Consider the following 21,643-nt stretch of genomic DNA (forward strand, 5'->3'; position numbering starts at 1 on the left):
GAATAATAAAGTTTCTATCGGGTCACTATCAGCCTGTCACTCATTATTTTCAGGGAGGGGGCGGGGTTTGGAGGAACGGAGAGGAGACGGTGATCGCGGAAGCTTTCCTCCTGCCTTCACAAACTTTACACAAGTATTTATCAACTGAAAATAGCAAGAGGACATTCATACTCTGCAATCCAAGACTTGATTAAATCCACCAAAAACCTGACATGACGATAACGAGTGTTTTTCAAAAAACACAAATCCCTCCCTGTGTGTCTCTGAGGCGCAGCGACAGGGCCTGATTCAGAGCGGGTCATTCTGCTGTTGGTTCTGGACTCGTGCTGGTGGAGAAAGCAGACTGCTCCGTGTGTGATGTCGCTGTGCTGCTGTCACGTCTGTTCCTTGATCTCTGCGTCACCGACCATTTGATATTCATGTGACAGAAACAATTCTAAAATAAAAAAACGTTATGGTCCAGCCGCGGCCGAAAAATCAATAAGCAACCTTACTACGCTATAATCGATAATCGAGCGGCGAGCTACTGAAAAGCTGCCCGCGAGCTACCGGTAGCTCGCGATCGACGTGTTGGAGAGCCCTGGTCTAGAGTGAGGGAGGGGGGCCTAGTTCGTCACAGCCCCACAGAGGTGTGGCTGTGGGCTGCTACCGGGGTGAGAGGTGGAGGTGGTGTGATTCATCCGCAGATCCTCACTTCTCTCCTATTAGAGGATTACTGCGCGTCACCTGCTGCCTTCAAGTGAACCTCGGGAAAATCCAAGTGCATGAGTAGGTTTTGTGCAGTATTATTGGAAACACACTATGTTTTAAACGTTTTACTTTTATTGTTAAAAGACACACAAAAACACTCAATAATAAAATTAAGCCTATTATGAAAGTACTTTATTATTTTTGAATTTTCAAATAAATCAAGCACAGAGATTTGAGCTCTGGACTCAAAGTGTCATGTGTCTGGATAGTAACTCATTATAGAACTGCAGCTGCAAAAGCGTTTCTCGTCATGATTAAAATCTATGGTAGGATACAATTTATCATAATTTACGATTATAGAATAGGTCTATTCTATAATCGTAAATTGTATTTGTTATGTCTTGTATAAATCAAGTTGGTCTTGACCTTTGGACACACGATTGAAGGGCTGGTCTTATTCTTTCACCAAAGTATTCTAAAGAAAGAACACGTTTTGCTTTAATTCAATTATTTGTATCTAGTTATAACTAAGAAACTACAACTACGCTATTTCTGTTTACAATGTGAGATTTGTTGCTAACTGCACTATTTCTGTCTGTATTGAAGGCAGCTGTTCAGTCAGTGTCGGCATTTGCTGCCAGTGCCGCCGAGCAGCATGAAAGCGGTCCCAGTGAAACAGAATAAGACCAGAAGTGAAAACTGTTCGCCTTCAAAATAAAATGTGATCTTTATTCAAATATTCAGATTATAAATAATGTGTGTTTTATTAAGAGAAATGATGGATTACAAAGTGGGCATAGAGGGCATTTTGTTTGGAGTTCCAGGAAAACTACTCTATGTGTCACTATGTGCCTGTTGGCTTGGGTAATTTGGTTAATTGTAAATGTGTTAGAGAATATGCACCAACAGTTAAAATTACTCTTGCGCTGTAGAGGTTTAGCATCTCTCTGCATTTAAAATGTTCGAATTTTAGATCTTGCATAGTGCATATTCTATATGGAGTTGTATTTAATCAAATTGACACTAAGAAAACCTAGGAATAGTTTTAGCCCAACAAGATAAGATACAATTGACCTTTTTTAATCCCCGTGGGGAAATTCAGTAGTTCAAACAGCAACAGGGTAAGGATGAAAAACAGGTCAGCACAGATTCACACAGGTTAATAAAATCAAAGATAAAATCAAAGATAAAAATAAAACTATGAAATAAGAAATGAATTAAAATGAGCATATTTACATAGGCTATTTGGGTCATATAAACTGCCATACACAACAATGAACACATAAGAGAGACTTAATTGTCATCCATCTTTATAAAGTCAAGGAAATTATGTAGAGGAACATATTTATATTTGCCTGGTGCGGACAGAAAGATATAAAAAAAACAGGTACAATAAGGGTATTTATGTAGTAAGGGGCAAGTAGTCCAAGTAAAGTGAGTGACGGTATAATATCACGTGAGCTGACAGGGCAAGGACTGGACAAATAGATGGGCAATAATGTTCAGTAACATCTATTGTTGCTGGAGAAATTGGGACTGTTGAATATGAATCAAATTGGGTTCCTTTAGTAAGATTTCCTTACCAAAATTAGTTTTAAGATCCAATCAAAAAGATTCAACTGTACACAGTAAATAAGCAAATGTTCTAGCGTTTCGTTCATAAAATTACGAAAGAGTGAGCAGTGCTCTCTAATGTGAGGATTACGCTAAATATTGTGGCCCGTCTATGGATCCATGTTTTATTTCGAAATCAGTGAGCGGAAGTGTCGTTGTTGTTGTTATCTTTAGCTTAACAGTTGTGTAAAGGCAATGCAGGGGATTTAAAGGCCGCCAGGGAAGATTCCGCATTTCAAGGAATATAGCCAGCCTGAAATAATGTTGGGAAATAATGTGTGAAACAGATTTTGAAGAAAGTAATGTAAGCTTTACGGTTTTAAATCACACGGCTCAAATTTCTGCTTCCTCATCCCCAGTCACTGGACATCGGTAGCCGACTTGCCCGGCTTGCTAGCCCGCAGACCTTCCCAAAATCTCTGCTCCAGAATCAAGGATTTCATCAGTTTTTTCTTCTTATAACGCTTTACGAAAGCTACTCAGCATCAAACGGAACCGACCCGAGCATCTGTCTCCGGGTTGCTCTCATAACACTAAAGCTATGACCTGCTAGTCCTCTACTGCAGATCTGACCGCTAGGAGCTAGCATCCTCTGGAGTTGGATGGACCTCTCACAGCATCCCTGCCGCCGGGGAGGCGTTCAAACCCGTCCTGCTGCTGCTTCACTGGAATGCTAACTAACGAGGAAGCGGCTTTAACATGACGAGGAACAATTTGCCTATCAACCGCTGCAAGCTTTTAGGTGCTTCACAGACATTTTTTAGATGCCAAATGTAATGACCGTCCCGAGCTCGCACCATGTACGTGGCTGCCCGTGTCTGTCTCCAGCCTCGCGGATGACACTCACACAGGTACCGGCGTTTCAGAGCGAACAGCGGCGGCGCTGATAACACCGTGTTGAGAGACTAGCGCCAAAGCTAGGAGGCTTACAGCACAAGATATAACCCCTAAACAACACCAATGGTATCCCATAAGGTTTTAGTCGCAATAATCCTATTAAATGTGTATATAGGTGTACAGTCTGTTTTTTACTTTTTCGGCGGGGTCCTTTTGACGGGGTTGTTTGCTATGGCATATTTGAATGGACCCAGGCTGCTGGACTGGGCGAGTTCACCCCCTCATCTTCAGTTCAACAAATACGTCCTAACGGGATACCGGCCAAGCTCCTCTGTGCAAGACTGCATCAGAAGCCTGTTCTACCTGCACAATGAACTTGGGAACATATACACTCACGGTGAGTACAACAATTCAGCATGAACTGCTTAGTCAGCAGGTGAGATTTATGTGTGACTTTGAGTATTAACCATAGGTATTAACCCACAGCAGTACTGTTCCTGCGGAAGGATGCCAGCCAAACTCTGCACAAATGCATGGACCATTTGTGTTCATAAAGGCATACATGACATAACCCCTTCATTTTTGACCATGTGCATTTAAGTTATTCATATTCATATTTGAACAATGATATTTATTTGTACAGCACCAACAATTGCATCACAGTGTGCTCTACAAAACAAGTGGATAAAAACTGGAATATAATGCCAGGTTAATGTAAAATATAACAAACTTTTGTCTGCAACATAAGGACTGTTTTTGGCATATTATTGGATTAATCAGTGTTGTCTAGACTTTGAAACATACACTAATGGTGAAAACCTTTAATGCTTAAGGTTATGTCTTTAAATGTCTTGTGTCCTAGCAACAATCCAAAACCTATAGGTACAAAAAGTAGCAAATCCTCTTGATATAACTTGAAAACGACAGAAACTATTAGGGATTATCATAATAGTTCCAGTTTACTTTTTCTTTCCCTTGATTAAAAATGAGTTGTTACAGCTCTATCATCTGGTAAAAATTGTTTATACAATATCATCTTGAATTCAGAACTTTGACTAGTACTTAAGTAAAAGATATGAGTACCCTTTTCACCACTTTTCCTCAGGCATTCAGAATAAAAAGTAAAAAAAGCTGTGTGTGTTCTTTGCTTACAGGCAGAAGTTTGCCTTAAATTTCTTTTCTGAGTGGCTTTTCCATGTGGTAAAAATGTCATGGTTACACAACAATGTCAATCTGTTGATAGGCTTGTGCAAGGCAAAATTAATTGTATTAATATGTTAATCAGTGCTATACCAATAACAAACATCCTACAGCTGTAGGAAGGTGTAGTACATCATCAGTGTGTTCACAGACTCCTGCGAGTCTGACAACTTCCTCATTGTGAAGGTAATTTCTTCACTTCTAACTGCCAGCCGTCACAGAATAAACTGCAGAAGTGATCATCAGGGAAGTGGCCCTGTGCAATCTTATAACACTCCTGTTACGTCAGCTGAGCATGTGGCCTGCAGACACCCTTAACACTATTGCCTATATAAGGCAGTGATGTTTAGGGCAACAAGCTTTTGCCCAGTTTTCTGAACTAAATAGAAAAAGATTCAGAGCTTTGCATGCAATTCATGAGTCTTTTATTGTGTTGTAACATTTTATATAAGTTTCACGAGCTGGTTCCTGTTGACTCTTTTGCATATAAACTGAAAACATCCTGCCCGCAGCTCAGCTCGCAGACTCTTCACTGCGTTCATGGCTTCATAGGAGGTACTCTCTACTGTATTTAACCCTGAATGGGATTCAGCTTGGCCGGTCGGCTCAGGACGAGTGGGGGGAGGAGCCGAGATAACACACTTAAAATAGATGTGTTACAGTAGAACGCAATGCCAGTATCACCTGGCCGGGACAAATGCCTTGACATTGGGAACAGCAGAGCGAGCAAAAAAAAGGAATGGAGTGCAGTATGTGTGCTGTAGAGTGATAAATGATCCTAACAACTGTATGTGTATCAAATTTCAAGGTCTGTATTTCTGCTAACATAGCAGTGAACACATGCCCAAAAGGGAAACATACATTAAAGCTATGAGGCCATTCTAAATATGTCTCTTAGCTGAATAAAAAAAAAATAGTTAGCCGTGGCTTTGTTTTCCGCTCACAAGGTGACAATGATACGTTTGTGCTCGTCATGTAGATTTCTGCTCTCTTGCAAATTATTCTTGCTGGTGTCTGCACACACTCAGCACTGTATGAAAAATAACATGCACAGGCCTCGAAAGTCCTGAGCTAGATCCATCAAAAATAAACATGACACCTTATTGGATTTATCAAAGTTACAGTGTTATTTTTTCGTTTTTGAGCTGATTGCTTTCGGACCAGGTGCACATTACCTCAGGCAAAACTTCTAACAGTAAATAATCCTTCAAAATGTTGTGTTTCACACATTTTAGTGTGAAAAATGTACTGAAAAACTCTAGATTAATTAAAAACACGACTCTGAGTGCAGCATCTCCCTTTTAAAAGTGTTTCATGTTTGTTTTGTGTGCAGCCCTGACGGGAGCTACACATTGGCTTCATCTTTTACTTCAGTAAACTTCCTCTAACAACCTGTGCTTTCTCTGTTTCTCCAGGCATCCCTTTGGTGTGCTTCCTGGTGCTGCTGCCGCTCAACATCCCCTGGTCTCAGATCAGTGTCACGTGGCTGGGTGTGGTGCACTTCCTGGCCTGCCTGTCGCCTCAGCTGGGCTCTGTGCTCTACCACCTCTTCATGAACCACGAGGGGGGGGAGCCCGTCTACCACACCCTCCTCAAACTCGACGTGTGTGGAATCTGCATGATCAACACGTTGGGTAAGCTCAGCAGATTTCTTCACCGTTTATCATTTTGCCGGCCTTGTGTTATTGCTGATCTGTTTATTTTGAGGGTGGAAGTACTCTTTATTGATTTTCAATGATTTACAATGGAAGTGTTTTGCTCTGAGGTGTTCAAACACTGATTACATATTTGACTACCGAGTAAATTAGCCAACGTAAGAGATGATCCAAGTTGATTATTGATCTATTCATGCTGCTTGTAATAGCCTATTAAAATTACAAATGCAGTATTTTTACTTATTTATGTACTTTGGTTAAAACAATTTAGATTGCCAATATAAACATATGCTGATGATAATACACTTATAATTAATATTGTGACTTGAGACTGGATATCTGTGTTTTATAAACTAACCATACAGCTTAGCTCTTCGTGCTAAGTCAAATGAAAAATGAATGAAATCCACCTGCTTGACCATCATATCCCACATTTTTCAGCACCTGTGTTATCTTTGTGCAAGCTTTTTCGCTTGTTGTGCTAACCTCAGCATCTCTTAACGGTTTTACAGCAAAAAGTTTCCGGTCGGAACTTTTAATGGTGAAATTAAATGTTGTGCTTCATACTAATACATAAATAGTGTTCTATGTTTGGCTAAGTGCACTGAATCATGACCCAGTACCATAGTAGTCACAAATAAACAAAGCGTTAAAACCATAGTTACTGATTACGTGTTTGTCTATCGACTTATGGAATATCCTTTGAGCTCTAAGTGAGTATAATACAACTGAAATGTGTTTAGCTCTCCATATGGGTTTAATACATTTATGTAAATTCCTCCTGCTCAATTTTTAATTCACCAAAGTTTCCAAATCTTGAAAACGTAGTTTTATCAGGAGCACACAGAAAACTGCTCAACGAGTTGAGTGCTGTATCTAACACACCAACAGGCAGTGGCTAAACATAAGAGGATGTGACTGCTGCTCACCACCCTCTGAATGAGCAGTGTCTCTGTACAAACAATATGACCTCTGTGTCACTGTGGCTTGCACCAGGCGTTACATCGTGCTGAGTAGGGCGCTCCATCTCTGTGCTGACTCTCCTCTGTTTCTTTTCTTGTCTCAGGGGCGCTTCCCATTGTCTACAGCACGCTGCTGTGCTACCCGTTCATCCGCACTGTGGCCCTGTTAGTCTACATCCTGCTGTCCAGCCACGCCATCTACTGCGCCGTCACTGCGCGGAGCAGCATCCTCCGCCTGCGCTCCTTTGCCTGGCAGGCGCTGTTCCGCTTCTCCTTCTTTCTCCTGCGCGGGGTGGGCATGGGTGGCGGTAGCCCCACCTCGCTACGCCACTTCCTCATGATGGATGTGCTGGCCGTGCTGGGCGGGGTCATCAACATCACACGCATTCCGGAGCGTTTCCGCCCCGGCCTCTTTGACTACTGGTGCAACAGCCACCAGATCATGCATGTACTGGTGGTAGGCTCCATTCTCTACCTGCACTGGGGTGTGCTGGACGACCTGCTGTGGATCAACAGCTACAACTGTCCCTCAGACTGACCCCCCCTGCTGACCCCACCCCATCACAAGGAGCACTAGGATCTAAGGTTCAAGGACCTCTGAGGGGAGGGGGGTGTTTGCGTAGGGGAGGGGGAGGAGGGGTCATCAGGGGGAACTAATGCAGCGAGGTGTTGTACGTGCATGTGTTCACCTCATGCACTTAAATTCAGAATGTTCATATCTACATCCATCTAGGTACTTTGTGCCAATGCAGGCTAAAGTATGTCAAGTTACATGCACAAGCATTTTGACTCTGTGTCTTTTCGTAAACATGGACACACAGGTGTCTACGGACACACACATAAACACACTTACATACACACATACAAACACAGGTGTATACGGACAAACACACTTACACACACAATGGTACATTTTAAACACTAAATATACGGACTGAGTATTGAAAACTATGACGTCTTAATTAAAGGTTCTAGTAAAGGTTAGGCTGAGTTTGAAGCCTTAGCCTAATAACAGAAGTTTTACTAAAGCATTAGTTAGTTTGGTTGGTGAAGACGGTTCTAGGCTTGAAAATATCACATGCTCAGTCCTCTCAGATGTCACTGTTGCTACCTATGCAGCACATCTATATGTCATGCACATCACACATGCAACACACACTCTCAGACAACCTCACACTTTTTTTTTTTATACTACATGTATATACTGTTAGTGCCGCACAAAGCACTCATAGAGTTTCACTACGTCCAACTGACAGAGTTTTACTGGACTGGTTCTTCTGTCCCTGTTTACTTGTTTTTTTGCCACTGCCTCTTTTTTCCTGTGTCGGTCTGATTTGTCAGTAATGTCAAATGATGACGAGGAAATGAAGATAGGTGCGGGGGTTCATTCCTGAGGTTGCTAGCATGTTAACAGTTCACTTGCTTTAGGCGGCACGTGACTCGTGCACACATTTTAAAACTGTGTTGTTCAGAGGCATTATTGTTCACCAAATTTGCTTTGGCGACTAAGCAAAGTCCTATTTATTGGTTTACATTTGTAGGAATCTCCCATTGTAAGGACGATTGTAACCACTATTTATATTTATTGAAGTTGAGGTTTTATAACTTTGAAGTTATAAGCTGCGTTCAAATCTTTTATGTACATTTGTTCTGTAGAAGAGAGATATGAACAGGCACTATGATGATAAATATCACACTGAAATGCCACGATATATATATATACGTAATTACGTATATATATCACTGAAAGTTAAAGGAAAGTTACATTTCCATATTTTGTTGATTGTAATTGTTAAAGGAGAGGTGTCATGGCCATTTCCACTGATCATAATTCCATTGTTGAGGTCTACTAAAATAGATTTATACTGTGCATTTTTCCAAACTCACATTGGTTTCTCATACAGCATCTCTGTAAACTACTTGTATTCACTGAATTTCCTTGTTTAGGATACATAGTGAAACACAGCCAAACTCATCCTGAGCACACACAAACTCACATCCGAAGTAAAACAATAAGTGTGTCTTGATATTGAGTAAGAAAAAGGTTGATAAACGCTGTGAGAATGGGTCTGCAGAGAGAATTTTGCCACGATCCCAACTGTCTGTTATCAGCCTGCAGCCAGGGAGGAGAAATCAGCTGAGTTGCCTGCTCCCTGCACACAGATGTGTGTGTGAGGAAGTCCGTGGATTGGTCAATTTGGACCAATCAGCGGGGGCTTCACGTAACGGCTCCGCGGACGTAACGTAACGGCTCTTCGGGATTGGTCCATTTCGTTCCGGGTACCGCTTGACATCATGCCGTACCCGGAACGAAATGGAAGACTCAAATGGGCAGTGACGTATCTCCAACGAGGCGTTTTGGGGAGGTATTTTCTGTGTTAGAGTTTTACTCGCTACAGGGTGTACTTTGAGGGTTTTGACTCTGCACACCGTTTACATGCATAAAAACCTTCATAACACACAAGGGGACGGGTAATAACCGGAAAAGCATGACACCTCTCCTTTAATTCCTAAATAATTCAATATCTTTACACTGTAACTGACTATTGGAACATTATGCACAAAATACTGTTATGAACTGTTTAAAATTGTTACGCGTTTTACTCAGTTCTATTAACTTACAGATACAGGTAACATTGTGTTTCTGCCGGCTGTTTAAACAAATCACTGCTGTGCAGAACGACAGATCAAGATAGAGGTCAGAGAAAATCTTCTGTTTTATTCTAACCGTGCAAATCTAGAGGATTAGCTCCTCATATATTCTCCCTACACACCTTTTCCAAAATGATTTTTGACTTCTGTCCCTCAGTAATATTGTTAAAAAATGATGTGTCTCTATGCATTGCCATTTACAATAACAATCACAATAATCGGCAAGAAAAACATTCTTACAGAATAGGAATATGATCTTAGATTTTAAGGATGTTAGGTCCTTTTTTTTTTTAAGTTGAATGAAAAGGTTTTTTATGTATTTGGATGTTTGCCTGTACACTGACTCTTGATTGATGGATTATAAGGGTCACTCACTGTTGCCACAGAATGGTGCACTTTATTGCCAATATTTATGTTTTCTTATTTAAATGCGCAGAATATGCTCTGCAGCTGGATTTATGTTCTGTGAGTAGATATGTTGTACCTGAATAGAGGTTAGACACTCTTTTTAAGAGCAGAGTTGTGTTGAACTGGCTGAGAACCAACGGGAATGAACCCCTGTCCCTCCTCTTATGTATCAGTTCTGTGTGAATGTCCATGATTGTTTTGCCACTGTGTTCCTCTGTGGTATCTTAGGCACTACTCTTGAGTAAAAGAAACTGTTGCTCTGTTCCTTCATGCTCAAGACTAGTGGTTGATTTATTTTCCACAGGCTGACTTTACTTTCTTAATGACTTTGCACTTGTTTCCCATGCCAACAGTCACAGCTGCCCACTGACTAGTTGCCAATCCCGTCAGACACACTTTATCTTGCCAAATTAGCAGAGATTGAGGTGTAGCACATCCTGCTTCCTGTGCTAACACTGACTCATAGGTGAAGACAGATTTCACACGGTCTTAATCACGTAGGCCTACACAAGTCCCAGACTGCGTCCTCCCCACCTCCCCTTGATTAAAAGTCAGACACCTAATGTCTGCTAGTTTCACTCTGACCCAGTGATAATTACCTATATGACTGTGGTACAATGTAAAAGCTGAAACTAATGTGTTATTGGCCACTGAATGAAACTGAAAAAAATATGCATGAAAGTAGCTATAAAACAGATGCTGATGTCTCATAGTGTTAGGAAATTGTTTGTTTATTGTAGCCATCCGCAGGCCATGTCACTCGCTCCAGGAAAAGACTGTGGGTAGTGGGAGGTTTTCAAAGATCAAAAGGCATAACATCAATTTCAAATAAACTGCACTCTTCATAATTCTTAAAAGGGCTTCGGATTAAAGTAAATTAGAGTTCTGAAACATTTAAAGTCCATATAAATAATGTAAATACATGTATGTAGATTATATATACATACAATGCAAACGATATACCCTGTTTAATTTTCTTTGGATACATACACAATATGTTAAGGGAATAAAATATTGGATAAGAAGAAATTGGATTTTGCCTCACAGAAGCTGCTGCTCTCTATCACAGCCAAGGGAAATATGAGTGAGGGACGTTGCTCGGTGCTGAGCTTCTGATTAATATCCAAGATGTGTGTTTGCTTAGATGTGTCCATATGTATGTGAACAACACAGAAAATAATGGTTTCAGTGCTAATGTAGAGTTGTTTGACCTTTTTGTGACCCTAACTAAGAATGCGTTGATTATTTAAATGTAACCACTTTCTTTATGTTGGTAAGGAATGATTTGTTACTATTGTGGGGAATCTTGGCAGGCATGTGAATACCTCGTGACTACCACTGGTCTATCTATGCATTATCAGCCGAAGGATACGTAACAGTGAAGTCCGTTTTTGTGTTTGTTTGAAACAGCTGATACGCTGTAACGGAGGGATTTGCTCCAACATCCTGGGTCTCCCACTTCTCAGGGTGCCATAACAGTAGCTGTAACATTCAAGGCCTGTCCTCTGCTGTCTGAAACATGGCTGCAAGACCTCCATTTACCTCCGCCTGTCCTATGTGTCCAACTTGTTCATATTAACTGGGTAACAGATTGGACAGAAGGGACAAAGATGGTGGAATATTTCTCAGAGAACCATGTTACAGGAGTGAAACCTGGCCAGAAAAATGTTGTCCTTCTGCTGTGTGTTAAATGAAAAAATGACAAGATGTAGGAACACATAACTAACATAACAAAATTCATTTTTTAATATAACACAGGTGCCGGATAGCCTGTTAATGACCTGTTTATAATCGACTACCTGTATTGTTATATTCTAATTATTCTGATAACTGTAATTCTGTGGATCCTAATAATGACACTGGTCAATGTGTACAGATAAAGAGACAAGCCCTTTTAGGATGAAGGGAGATTTCTGGAGGGTCTGTCTGTTATAATCATTTCATATGTGCAATGTCACATTTTCTAACTGACAAAGGAGTAAGCGTGGCTCCATCTAGTGAAAGTTCATGTGCACTGATGCAGGCATTATTGTAGCCATACTGCAGGCAAATGAAAATAATTGACATCTTGTAATACTGTCTGCGTTGGTTTGCAGTTACTTTTTATTTATATTTCCTAACCATGTATGTTAACGTGTGTGTATGAGCTCTCCTGCAGAGTCCATACAAGCATTAAATCTGTTGTCAACATTCATTTCTCCCTTATGCACTGACGGGGGCTGACTGCATCCCCAGAGTGCCTCATTATCCGGTGTGTGTGCACAAACACATTTTGTTCCTGTGCTGTTGTTTCACACAACTGTCAAACATCAGTGTCCTGTGTAACAGACAGGCTCTTGCACTCCTCAGTCTCCAGCAACGATTGTGCAATAAACTGAAGTCTATATTTTTAAAACTGGCCATCTCTTTCATCCATGTTTCTTTTATTTAGGTGTGTGTGTGTGTGTGTGTGTGTGTGTGTGTGTGTGTGTGTGTGTGTGTGTGTGTGTGTGTGTGTGTGTGTGTGTGTGTGTGTGTGTGTGTGTGTGTGTGTGTGTGTGTGTGTGTGTGTGTGTGTGTGTGTGTGTGTGTTGTATGGGAAGGAGAGAGAGTTAGGACTTGGGGCCCTGGCAATGTTATTACAAGGCATAACAACGTATTTCTCTGAGCTCTGTAATAAAACCTCAGTACAACTTAACCTCTTCTCTAATAAGTCAATTAGAGTTGTAATTGCACAGGTTAATTAAAAGTTATAGCCCAGGGTGAGGTGTTTAAATAGGTGTTCCAGACATTTATAATTGCTTGTCCATAACTGGCAAGAGACATAATTGTCATAATTGAAGGACCAGAGGGTGATATACTGACTTTAAAACCCTTGTATAGGCCATACCCTCAATCTTACATTTTCCACAATGAAATGTTCTTTGTGACTCTCCTGGCTGACTTCAGACTTAACAAGACTTAATTCACAGCCAAAGTTAACCATGAAATTGTTGATGTGCTTGAAGTTAAAATTGAGTTTATTATTGGAACTGTAATCGGAAGTGTAATATTGGTTCAATTATGAGTCAGGGTTAGTGTTTTGTGCTCAAAAACTGCACAATGTGAGAGAAATCCAGAAGATCTACTTTTTCCAAAGTAGGCCTCCACTATAATATACTCTACAGTCTACACTATCATTTTCTTTGATATAGGCATTTGGTTCAGTACATTTAATGAATAAGAGTAAAACATTTCAGTTTTTCTTCATCCAAACTTTTCCTCAGGTTTCAGCCCTCATTTGCAATATAGCGATTCTGTGTAATAACATCCTGATTCTGCTTTTATTGACACCTGAAACAGACTCATCTACATTGTTCTCACAATTCTTGATATAATATTACAAAATGATCTCATAAAACGTACACCATCTTCCCCTTCTTCAGCTTTTCAACCCCAAAATGTCACGCAAGACACCTCCCACTTCCACCTTCATTTGAAAGTCTCACTTCCTCCATGTCCTTTTGAATTGTACTTTAACCTACTGTCTCCTCTAAGTCCTCATTCTGCTGGCAGGGTGTTTGGTACTCTGCCGAAACTCCTTCAGCTGAATCGCTCCCAAACGACTCTCAGGTAGGCCTGCAACATCTGTCACACAGTTTGTTTACACGTACAAAACAACCGTGGGGATATTGTTTCATCTATATATATGATAGGTCAAAAACAGGTTAGGATAACAGAATGTCGTTGATTTGAATCGAGCATATTTGATCATCATGTTCCTCATGGGCTGAGTTCAGCTGTTTCAAGCTAGTGAATTGTTTCCATCACAACAGAGAGACAGAGAGGTTATTGACATGCATTTAGGCTCCTAATAAAATTACAACTCACTCTATAAAGGATTATTAAATTAGGTGCAGAGAGCTAGGTCTTGTGATGCCCATGCAGCAAAGCTGTTGTGCTCCTCTGAGTCTGAGCTTAGGCGCGGCTGCAGATTTCAGGAAGTAAAATCTACAAATGGAGGTAAAGCTAAACCTATTCTGTATATTTTATGGAGGTTCAAGTTTTGTTATTTACAGTTTTACAGTTAGTATTGACTAGATGTAACATGTACATTAACATGTAATGTAGATGGTGCATTATTTGACGCTTAACACATACCTCCTCTAGCAAAGGGTACATTTCTTGTATGTGACTTTGCTTTTTAAAATATGCATTAGTATGAACACCTGTGGGAAAATCGACGAGAGCATGATTATGTGAACGTCAAATATAGCAAAAATAAGAAAGGTTGGTGGTTTTGTTGCTCCCTCTGAAGGAAGGAAACTGCAGCTTTGGGTTACTCATACACTCTTAGGCATAAAGAACGTGCAGCCTAAATCATGTAAATAGTATTGTTATCTTTCTGCTGTTGTTTTGTACAATTGCTTTCTGCATGAACAATTATTAAACTAACACAGACTTCCAAATGAAAGAGTGATAATGGGACAGAGTAGCAGTCACAAACAGACTAGAGGAAGCAGTTGTGAAAGCTTTTGCTTCCTCTTTTTGTTAGCTTTCCTCTGTCGTGTTCTTCATCTTTGTCGTCAGTTGTGTGTCTGTCAGTTTATTTCTACATGAAATCTACAAGCATAAATATAAAAGGAAATAGTACAGGTAAGGTAACTCTTTTTGACATTAGTATTACATGCAATCAAATGAGGTCGTTTGGTGTGATTTTGAAATGCACACCAATAGTTTGCTCTGCAAGAGACTATTTTTGCAACAGGTTTCCTGCAAATATAAATCTGCCTTTCTCCTTCTGTGCCTGTCCTCATAATAACCCTTGCTTTCTGTTCAGTTCACCATGTCCAGGAAGGTTGTGAGGTCCAGTAAGTTCCGTCACGTCTTTGGCCAGGCTGTGAAAGCTGACCAATGCTACGATGACATCCGAATCTCTCAGATGACGTGGGACAGCAACTTCTGCACCGTAAACCCAAAGTTTGTGGCCATGATTGTGGATGCCAGTGGCGGAGGAGCCTTCATGGTGTTGCCCCTGAGCAAGGTGGGTCACAGGATATGCTTGCATTGGCCAAAGAAGATAAGAAAACGAATATCTCGCACTTGTACTTCTCTTACTACCATTTAAGGATGTGTAAAACATTTCAGATGCAGTTTTCAGATGGTGTGATGTGTTTTTTATGCATATATTAGACATTTTCAATTTTGCCAGTCACCTTCAAACATTCTGCTAAATAAGGAAGTTTGATGCCGACTTTGAGTCTTTCTACACGTCACACGCTCTGCTGTTGAGAAGTTTTCACCATATTAGGAGTTCGTTGTCAGCTCAGTCAGGGCAGGATGTGGCTTCAACGTAGTTATTCTTTCATATGGTTTTCTTCATCGCGTTTCTTACTGTCAGGTATCTGCAGGTCTTAAAAAGTCTTGAAAGCTTACTTTCAGTTTCCCTGAAAAATAATGCATTAAAAAGGATTTACATTTAATTTACACTCATTGATGTTAGGTATAAAATGTTTTTATATGTGATTGTGGGCTCTCAGAAAATAAGTTTTGTCTATGTGTCAAGCCATTCATCCATTTTATTCAAATAAGACCAGGTCATGTTCATTTTTATCTGTTAAATCGTTTGTGTTATATACTGCTGGGATGTATTGAGAAAAAATGCTATAGTAAAATCATTTGAGGTCATATTGTTACTGTATCATACTTTCATATTATGGCCGGTATGACAGTCAAAAAGGAACTTATACACATTCAATGGTAAAAGTACTCAAATAACCTAGTGAACCCTGCAGAATACACATTATTCGTGGTCTTATCTCTCCTGTAGTATAAATTCTCATCGGATAAAATGTGTTAAGGGACCAGTGGGCATGAAATTGCAGAGAAATGTACTGTGGGGACATCGAATACTCATTCTGTTATGAAATGAATATTGTTGCTATGATGTTTGTCTAATTCTTTCTTAAGGATCAATGACTTGAGTTAAGGTTTCTATTAATAAACCAATTAGGTAAAGAACAACCTCATCAGACACATAATGGAGCCAGATATGATTGACACATTATGCAGAAAAAAGCGCTTAAAATGTCTTTACAGAAATGTCAGTCAAACACATAAAACATACATTTAATATTTAATTTGCCCTGGATGAGTCATGGTGTTTTGAGGGGGGGCAGCAGCTCAGATTAGGCCACAGACAGAGGAGCAGAGGAGCAATGGGATTCTATCTCCTTGGCCCTGATCTCCTCTCTAACCCAGTTACTGTGGTATTTGTATCAGCTGACTATCAACTATGTTCCACCACCTTGACAAAATCATCACGTTTTTTTATTCCATCCTAGTTGTGTGTGACCTTTAATTCCCTTGGCTTTAACGTACACTTTTTCAATCTGTCTTGATGTTCCTCTCTCTGCAGACAGGACGTATCGACATGTCCTACCCCACTGTGTGCGGACACACAGGGCCGGTCCTGGACATTGAGTTTTGTCCTCACAATGACAACATCATTGCCAGTGGCTCTGAGGACTGCAGTGTCATGGTATGCAGTACTACTCTCTATTGTATCAGAGTCTTAAATTTGATTTCAGATATTTATTCATGACATGATGTTGTATTGTAATGTTACTCTGTAATGTGAGTCTATATTGTTTCCATGGAAAATAGATTTGGGAGATCCCGGATGGCGGCCTGACCTCGCCACTCACAGTTCCTGTTGTCAAGCTGGACGGTCACTCCAAACGTGTTGGCATCCTGTGCTGGCACCCCACCGCCCACAATGTGCTGATGAGTGCAGGTACCGGCTGAAACCACAGGAACACCTGCCATCGGGGCTGTGCTTACATGATCTGACAGAGACCTCCATAATTATAGCAGTATATGTTAATCCATTATGCTTAAGCAACTGTTTGTGGAGGTTCAAAATGTAAAACCAGCATCTATTTGGCAGCAGTGATGCTGTTTGGAGAGTACTTCTATTCAAACATGTTATTTTAATGAGGAAGTATCCTTTAAGCGTAGCACTGCTCCATCATGTACTACTTCAGACAGTAGCACAAGCCTCACATCCTGTATTGCTCAATGCATGTACATGTGAGTTCATGCAAGTCCATCTAAGCACATGCTGCAGTTTGGAGATGCCTAGCATGAGGAAACAGGGGGCTATAAGGTCACAGATGTTTTGTTAAATTAGACTTGCACCTTTGTTGAACAGGAAGTTATCACAGCCTCCACCCATTTTGTTCCCTCTGAACACTCATTAACAGTCTTGGTGACACTAACTTCAGTTCAGTTCAGCATCATTACCAGAACTCCTTCAACACAACACACTGCTGCTAAATAATCCTTCCAACAGCTCCTAGGCATGGGCAATGTGGTTGAAATAGATTTTTTTCAGGATATTAATGTTAGATAGACATAATTGAATAATAATAGAGCTCTAACCGCTGCTAATATACGATAAGTAAATTAATTAATGGCAGCTAGCACAAAACAAAAACAAACCATCAGAAAAATACATGAAATACTTGTAAACATTTTTAGATTTTAACTTTGTTTTTCTTTGTAGCCATGTTGTATTGTAGAAATGTCAACATGTCACCTAATTTGTATCAGAGGATATTTCAGGAAAGAACACGGAAACTTTTAGGGAGGTCAATGCCAAAGCTTTCATTATTTTAGCTGAGGCTGAGTCAGTGAAAAAGACAAAACAGTGTTTGGGATGATAAAATATGGCACAATATTACAAATATACTGGAATTTATTTGAATTATACCGTAATTGAATAACCCTGTATTGACCTAATGTGAAGCCCCACAGTGGTCTTATTAAGCACTTCTGTCGCTGGTGTGTCTCTGCAGGCTGTGATAACGTGGTGATCCTCTGGAACGTGGCTCGTGGGGAGTCAGTGGTGAGGATCGACAGCATTCACCCTGACCTCATCTACAGCGCCTGCTGGAACCAGGACGGCTCCCAGATCCTCACCACCTGCAAAGACAAGACCATGCGGGTGCTGGACCCACGCAAGGGCACCGTGCTCCTCGTAGGTTTTCCTGTTACTCTGCACTTAAGATTTACCAAACATGTATTTTTACATTAAATAAAATGATCTGTCAACATCTTAATATTCACCTCATGTCGTAATGAGTAGGACTGCAACTATGGATTACTTTCATTACTGATTCATCTACCGGTCATTTTCTTGATTAACAATCATTTCCTCCATCAATAAATTATGTTTTCAGTTTATCAGACTTTCTAAAGATATGAAGTTTACTAAAATATAAGGCAAGTTTATTTATATAGCACCTTTCAACACAAGGCAATTCAAAGTGCTTTACAAAAATGAAGGACGTTAAGAAAATGGCACTTAAAAACAGTCATTAAAAAGCACAGATATAAAATAAACATTAAAAGAAAATACATGAATAAAAGTTACAGTGCAGTGTAAGATAGAGAAAGATATAAGAAAGAAAAGGAACATTTGAAAGGCTTGAACCAGCCAACGCGTGCTGTATTTTTCTGTCAATAGACTAATTGGTGAATTATTGTATAATATGGAGTGATATTATATATGAATAATAGGTTTGAGATTGTACCCAGAATGTACGAGAATATGAATAACTGTGTCACAACTTCCATAGCTCTGTCTATCAACTTGTACTGTGCTCCTCCTCTGACCTCCAGGAGAAGGAGAAGACTCATGAGGGCTCTAGGCCTGTCAGGGCGGTGTTCTTGTCCGATGGGAAGATCCTCACGACCGGATTCAGTCGCATGAGTGAGAGACAGGTGGCGCTGTGGGACCCGGTGAGTGTTTCAGTCAACCAAAGTCTCTCACTTACAGACTTTTCTGTCTTAGGCTCAAAATCCATTTCACTTCAATGGATTTTGACACACACACACACACACACACACACACACACACACACACACACACACACACACACACACACACACACACACACACACACACAACACACACACAACACACACACACACACACACACACACACACACACACACACACCCTAATGATTGTTATTCCGATCCCCTGAAGACATATTTTAAAATCCTTATTATTTCTCTACAATATTAATTTTTATACAAAATTCATTGCAGCAAGCAAAGTTATTGTTTGATTAATTTCAGAAGATGAATGTGAAAAAAGCTTTCTGTTCTGCTCTGCTCATACATTATGCTAAATAGTGAAGCTCAAAACGTTTTTAGGAAGTCATCATATTTCATTTTATTTAATTTCAAACCTTTATTTATCCAGGTGTATCCCATTGAGATCATTGATCTCTTTTTCAAGGGAGACCTGCTCAAGTAGGTTCCACATGAAACATAAAAACATAAACAGAACAACAAAAAGGACATCATACAGCATCATTACATGGATTACAATTTACAATAACTATCCACATGAACAGGTACCAACAGCTTCCGATTGAGTAGCATCCAACCGAGCTTTAAAAACATTTAGTGGCACCAGATTGCTCAGTTTCCATTTCAATTGCAGACTATTCCAAGACAGTGGAGCTGCGCATCTAAATGCTATCTTCCCTATATATCCCAGTTAGACTTTAAATGCTCATTTCTAAATGTTAGTAATATATTACTCATCTGTTATTTACAGCTGAATTTACAACACTGCTGTTTCACAACTGCCAGCTTACATTGCTAAGGGCGTTGTTGCTTTGCAATATCCCACATTAGGAAATCAAATAAGTCCTTGGCTTACCTGCAAATACTCAAGCAGACGTTTTTATACATAATATTACATTGCATATAATTAAACGTATAACTCTTTGTATCTTACTCTCGTTTAACAGAAGAACTTTGCAGAGCCACTTTGCCTGCAGGAACTGGACACCGGTAGTGGCGTCCTTCTGCCGTTTTATGACCCAGACACTGGCGTCGTCTACCTCTGTGGCAAGGTTAGAATGAGATGTTGAAACGACTGTCTTTCTGTGTCTCTCACCCACAAGGACACACACACAGCTGACTCACTTATTGTTTTCCCAGGGGGAGAGCAGTATCCGTTACTTTGAGGTGACAGATGAAGCCCCTTATGTCCATTACCTGTCCATGTACAGCAGCAAGGAGAGCCAGAAGGGGATTGGCTGCATGCCCAAGAGGGGCCTGGAAGTCAACAAATGTGAAATTACCAGGTACATGTATCACTTGTTTATAATGTTTATGTTACCATGTGTCAACTTCCTCAACAGAAAACATTATCTTAATTTAGACCAACCTAAAATATGATCAATCATTTCTTCCTCCAGGTTCTACAAACTCCACGAGAGGAAGTGTGAGCCCATTGTCATGACCGTGCCACGCAAGGTACAATATACACTACTGGTACTTTTATCAGTCAAAATCTTGTTGTGGGTTTTTTGTGTTTTTCTGTTCTTAACTCTTTCCCTCTGTGCCTGTGCAGTCCGATCTGTTCCAGGAGGATCTGTACCCGGACACCATCGGTCCTGAGCCTTCAGTGGAAGCTGATGAGTGGTTTCAGGGAAAAGATGGTCAGCCCATCTTGATCTCTCTAAAGGACGGCTTTACAGCAACCACCAAAGCTAAGGAGTTCAAAGTTCACAAGAGTCTCCTGAAGACCACGTCTGCTTCTGCTGGGAATCAACCAGATAACAGCGGGGTGAGACATTTAAAGACAAACATACTCTTACATTTAGGGTTCACACTGTTTAAAGTTGTGGAGGTGGAACGTAATAAGTCAACTTAATCAGGTAACGAGTTGAAAACATTTAACTTTACTTGAGTATTTCCATGTTATGCTACTTTATACTTCTACTCAACTTCATTTCAAATTAAATTGATTTCACAGCTTTAGTCACCAGTCTTGTCATTCAATGGTCAACATTAAACATTAAATATAGTGCATTTAGATACATGTGGGTACAAGTAATGAAGTATAAATCAATGAAAACAAGCTTCACAATGTCCTGCTTACACATTAGGATGTACGTTTATTATGATTAAATAACACAATACATATAGGAATATATCTCACATGCGTAATGCTTATTTTACTTTTCATACTTAAAGTACATTACTGATCATTCTTCTCTACTATTAAAATCTTCTTAACTTGTGCTTAAGTATCTTTTTAACTTTGGTATAGAAGTAAATGATCTGCATACTGAATAGTGCATTAACCATTTTTATTGCGCTGGAAAATCATGTCTTTAAAATTAGACCCACAACAGCAACAAGAAAGTAAATCTGGTCATACCCAATCTTACAATAAATGTGTATTCAAACATTCACCATCACATAATAACTCTTTTTGTGTCCGTCTGTCTCTTAGGAGGTTCAGTCCTTGAGGAAGGAAGTGAAAGACCTGAAAGCAGCGATAGAGGAGCTGACCACCCGTATGAAGGAGCTGGAGAGCTGGAGAGAATCAAATTAGAGGAGTTTAATAAACATGGAAAATAAATTAAAAGCAAAAGTCAAGAGAGAAACAGTGGAGCAAAGGAAGACCATTGGCTGATTACAGTGAGACAAAGGGAGATATTGAAATCTACAGGTGTAATGAAACTTCTTTGGCATGAAGCTTAATTTGTTTATTTGGTTTGTCTGATCAACTTTTTAAATTCCTATTTTAATATATGCTTTTAGTTTAAAATAAAATCCTCTGTATTTTCAAAA

At 40.0% G+C, this 21,643-nt stretch overlaps 2 protein-coding genes across 3 annotated transcripts; both read left to right on the top strand.

The window, feature by feature from the left end:
- Positions 1 to 2,532: 2,532 nt before the first annotated feature.
- On the top strand, positions 2,533 to 8,821 carry paqr4a (progestin and adipoQ receptor family member IVa). Its single transcript, XM_034142753.1, has 3 exons — positions 2,533 to 3,538; positions 5,757 to 5,975; positions 7,063 to 8,821. Exons 1-3 carry the CDS (start codon positions 3,265 to 3,267, stop codon positions 7,494 to 7,496), a joined length of 927 nt encoding a protein of 308 aa, XP_033998644.1. The 5' UTR covers positions 2,533 to 3,264; the 3' UTR covers positions 7,497 to 8,821.
- Positions 8,822 to 13,488: 4,667 nt separating this feature from the next.
- Positions 13,489 to 21,643, top strand: coro1a (coronin, actin binding protein, 1A). 2 transcript variants are annotated; one of them, XM_034142786.1, is made up of 11 exons: positions 13,489 to 13,609; positions 14,817 to 15,020; positions 16,395 to 16,517; positions 16,643 to 16,772; positions 17,836 to 18,017; positions 18,662 to 18,781; positions 19,807 to 19,911; positions 20,000 to 20,145; positions 20,260 to 20,317; positions 20,415 to 20,630; positions 21,303 to 21,643. In XM_034142786.1, the coding sequence occupies exons 2-11, from the start codon at positions 14,823 to 14,825 to the stop codon at positions 21,402 to 21,404; spliced, it is 1,380 nt and encodes a 459-aa protein (XP_033998677.1). In that variant the 5' UTR covers positions 13,489 to 13,609; positions 14,817 to 14,822; the 3' UTR covers positions 21,405 to 21,643. The 2 variants fall into 2 exon arrangements, with proteins under 2 accessions (XP_033998677.1, XP_033998678.1); XM_034142787.1 differs by lacking the exon at positions 13,489 to 13,609 and adding an exon at positions 14,544 to 14,632.

The sequence above is a fragment of the Trematomus bernacchii genome, unplaced genomic scaffold (genome assembly GCF_902827165.1).
Source record: "Trematomus bernacchii unplaced genomic scaffold, fTreBer1.1, whole genome shotgun sequence".
Classification (NCBI taxonomy): Eukaryota; Metazoa; Chordata; class Actinopteri; order Perciformes; family Nototheniidae; genus Trematomus; species Trematomus bernacchii.